The sequence below is a fragment of the Quercus suber genome, unplaced genomic scaffold (assembly GCF_002906115.3).
Source record: "Quercus suber isolate HL8 unplaced genomic scaffold, Cork oak 2.0 scaffold_199, whole genome shotgun sequence".
Lineage (NCBI taxonomy): Eukaryota > Viridiplantae > Streptophyta > Magnoliopsida > Fagales > Fagaceae > Quercus > Quercus suber.
Window position 1 is genome coordinate 33,397 of NW_027069657.1, and position 3,868 is coordinate 37,264.

General features: G+C 34.1%; 1 protein-coding gene across 5 annotated transcripts; it reads left to right on the forward strand.

The window, feature by feature from the left end:
* Window positions 1-279: 279 nt before the first annotated feature.
* LOC112035354 (protein LIGHT-DEPENDENT SHORT HYPOCOTYLS 10) lies at window positions 280-2,940 on the forward strand. 5 transcript variants are annotated; one of them, XR_002885486.2, is made up of 3 exons: window positions 280-1,116; window positions 1,907-1,943; window positions 2,609-2,940. XR_002885486.2 is itself a non-coding variant. In XM_024068183.2 (2 exons), exon 1 carries the CDS (start codon window positions 515-517, stop codon window positions 1,100-1,102), a length of 588 nt encoding a protein of 195 aa, XP_023923951.1. In that variant the 5' UTR covers window positions 280-514; the 3' UTR covers window positions 1,103-1,116; window positions 2,632-2,940. The 5 variants fall into 5 exon arrangements, 2 of the variants coding, with proteins under 2 accessions (XP_023923951.1, XP_023923950.1); XR_010631144.1 differs by having other exon boundaries at window positions 2,632-2,940; XR_010631143.1 differs by lacking the exon at window positions 1,907-1,943 and having other exon boundaries at window positions 280-1,156.
* Window positions 2,941-3,868: the final 928 nt, after the last annotated feature.

The window sequence follows — 3,868 nt, forward strand, 5'->3', positions numbered from 1 at the left end:
TGTTGTAATATCATATTTTCTGTCATATTATAGGGATAGGTCGTGGAATCTATGCCGTCGATTTTGGCTTCCCAAATTGGTAATTCCGTGCCCAACCAACCTACCCTAACTCAGGTTATTTAGCATTGGTTACCTAGTCATCCACTCACAGTACTAATTACGCTAATGTACTGGATGATGATTGCTTGGATGATTAAAGCATATTAATAAATAATATATATGTAAATTTTTTTTTTTTAAAGTATACTTAATGCTAATAGTACCATTAAAGCAAGGAAATAATGTTAGAGAGGAAGAAAAAGATGAGCTAAAGCACTTAATAGGACCCATATCCCATACCATGTCTCCTCATTAGACCCATGATGTGATTTTCAATTTTTTTTCACCCACTAAATATTTTGTTCTCTTCTCTCTACCCTTATATATCTCTTGCTTTTCTCTCTGGGAAAAAAAAATAAGAGAGAAAAATTACTAGAAATTTAATATTGTGCTGCTAGCTAGCTAGCCCTGATCGATGTCAAGCAGCAACAAAGGCAAAGATGTAGCAGAAGGATCATCAAGATCATCTTCTGCTTCTGTTGCTGGAGCTGGAGGTGGTAGCGGTAGCGGTGATCTGCATAATCATCAGCAACAACAGGCACCTCCACTTAGCCGCTATGAGTCACAGAAGAGGCGCGACTGGAACACGTTTGGTCAGTACCTGAGGAACCAAAGGCCTCCAGTGGCACTTTCACAGTGCAACTCCAATCATGTGCTTGATTTTCTGCGCTACTTAGATCAGTTTGGAAAGACTAAGGTGCACTTACAAGGGTGTGTGTTTTTTGGTCAGCCTGAGCCTCCAGGGCCTTGCACTTGCCCACTCAGACAAGCATGGGGTAGCCTTGATGCACTCATCGGTCGCCTTAGAGCTGCTTTTGAAGAAAATGGTGGCTTGCCTGAGGCCAACCCATTTGCAAGTGGTACTATCCGAGTTTACTTGCGTGATGTAAGGGACTCCCAAGCTAAGGCTCGTGGAATTCCTTATAAGAAGAAAAAGAAGAAGAGAAATCCAATATTGAAGCCCAGCAGCCATGATGATAATTCCAACTTTCCTATGCAGTAGTCATCTCTATCTGGGTATTCCCTTCCCCTTCCTTTCCTGTCCCATCAAAATGTGGTAAATTTATTCATTTCCTCTTTGTTAAACTTTCTTTCTAGCTGGATCTGAAAATAGTACGAAATTTAACTTCGTGACATGATGATATAGGACATAATTGACACTAGAGGAGTCAAAACACCTAGGCTTTTGTAACTTTTTTTTTCTTTTTTTTTTCTTTTTTTTTTAATTTCTTAGCTTGGAGAAAGAATATTTAAAATATAAATATCTCTATTAAAAATATAAGAAGGTACTAATGAATTAAACTATAAGGCTCTTAACATAATTTAACTATTTAATTTATTTTAAATGTTCAGTTCAGGATCTTATGCAAAGGAAAATTTATTAAATAGAATTGAATTAGATAATTTTTTTTTGCTACAGTACTGGGTGTATTCATTCATCTATTTTTTGCTGAATAGATCATCTCAATCCATTCATAATAAACCCTAGGCCAAGGGCCTTAAAACCCTAATTGTGTAGTTCTTAGTTTTATGGAGACATTATAATAGTACTTAGTAACTTTACCTTATCATCGGTGACAATATCAGATGCAATAATGATAATGGGAGGTTCTCTCTCTCATGCAAAATTATAGTTTAATTTCTATTCTTTTTTTCTTTTTCTTTATTCCGTTTTCCAAATTTAATAATTTCCCGTTACATGTTTGCTAGTCTGTGGTCCTAGCTCCTTTAGAATTTCGCACTATTTTTCTGCCCTCCCAGGAATGGACATCTATTAAATCTGATTGCCTTAGTATTTGTTTTGCAGTTTAAGTGTCTAATGAAGACAATAGACACACACACAAGTATGTATTTCTTTGAATTTACTACAATTTTGTGATTGAAGATCTCAGGGACAGTCGAATAAACCAAATGCGCGCCTATTTACTTTGTTGTCTGCTGGCTCGCTCTCATTTACAATATATTCTTTTTCCTATTCGTTTTTTTTTTTTTTTCTTATTTAATTCCCATTGTATGAATGTCCTTTTCTTTGGCATTAATGCTCGTGTATTTGACATATATACATAAGTCAGATTGTCTTGTCTGCATCAGATTATGATAGTGCATAATGGCATCCAATTGTATTACCCCATATTGCATAGTTTGCAGTTAACATTTTACTGGAGTTTTTGAATAACTTCTTTATGATTAATCATGTGGAAGATGTGAACTTGATTTTAATATATGGATGTGTGACCAAATACGTGAAATAATTTCTATAAGGATCATAAACATTCCATGCACATGAGTTTCAAGGAGTCCAAATTATTCACTAATTAATATCATGCAGCTCTAAAATAACAACACATTGCTCAACTTTAAATGCATAATTTGTTACTCTCATCGACCTGATTATGTCATATGTATATAGTTTGAATTAGTTGTTTGTATTATCCCATATATATATATATGTGTGTGTGTGTGTGTATTGTTTCGTTTACCCACTAAGTTTCCAATTTCTGACTCACAGGTCGCTAAATAATTAATTCCCAGGTCATGAACTCTCCACCATGTTTTGAAGCTCTACGGAACTGGAGATTATAACTCTATTCAAGTCTTCCTTGGATCAAGTCCTTTGATGTTTTTATATAGCTCAAGCACTGTATTTATTGTTTGAATGACAATTATAGCTAGCATGAAGTTGGTGAAGAAAAACTGAATGAGCTGGGTAAGTTCCTATCTTTATCCACGTTTTTTGTAGGTTAATCGGTACATTTTCAATGTAGTAAACTTTATACCATGAACTAGCTATCTCCCAAGTTTATGTTTATTGATGCATATATATGCCATCCTTCAAATTAAGTTTTGCATGATTCTAGTAAAGACCACTATGCTAAAGTTGTTAATTTTTCTTAGTGCAAGTAATGAAGAGGATTTAACACACACACCCCCCCCCCCCCCAAAAAAAAACTAACTCTCAATGAAAGGTATGGATGTGATTAGACCATTGATACGTAGATGATACGCGATTGCATGAAAGTACCCAAATTACTAGTTGGCTATCTTTATACAATTAATTTAATAAAACTTTTGCATGTTTAAATAATGGGAAAACCTACCGGCATTAATAAGAAACAATGAAAGATTGTTGAGACATTTTCTTAGTCAGATATTCCCGATTGTAGTATTCCCCCACTATTATAACGTGATGTCCCACACTTCATAATTTAATTTTGTTAACCTTAAATATCATTGGATTCCTCTTTTGTTTTTTCATTGATTACATAATATCTTTGACGCAATCAACATTTTTCCTCGATTTCCACAATCAATTGGTCCCTCTTTTCAAATTTATATAAGACCAATTGCATTACCATCCATTTGCTTCAACATGCTATATCTTGAAAGATTTTGGGATCATTTCATGTCAGTCTAGTCTACGTTATATCTATCACACACGAGAGTTAATGTTAGGTCCTTCTTTCAAATATTAAATCTTTCCCATTGCATTATTTGGCTTAAGATGCTTCATTATCCACTTAAGCTTTTAAGTATAGTGTAAAAAAATTTGTAATTCAACCAATAATTCTTAATGTCTCAAACATAGTCATTCAAATTTCAAATTTATTCTCCTCCAGCTGTCAAATTATCATCATCAACATCAACAATAACAACAATAACAAACCCTTCCAACTCTAGTATAATAAGAGTCAACATTTATGGAAAACACATTAAGTGTGTAACCATAGAAGTCAACATTGAGAGGACCTAAACATCTATTACTAAAAAC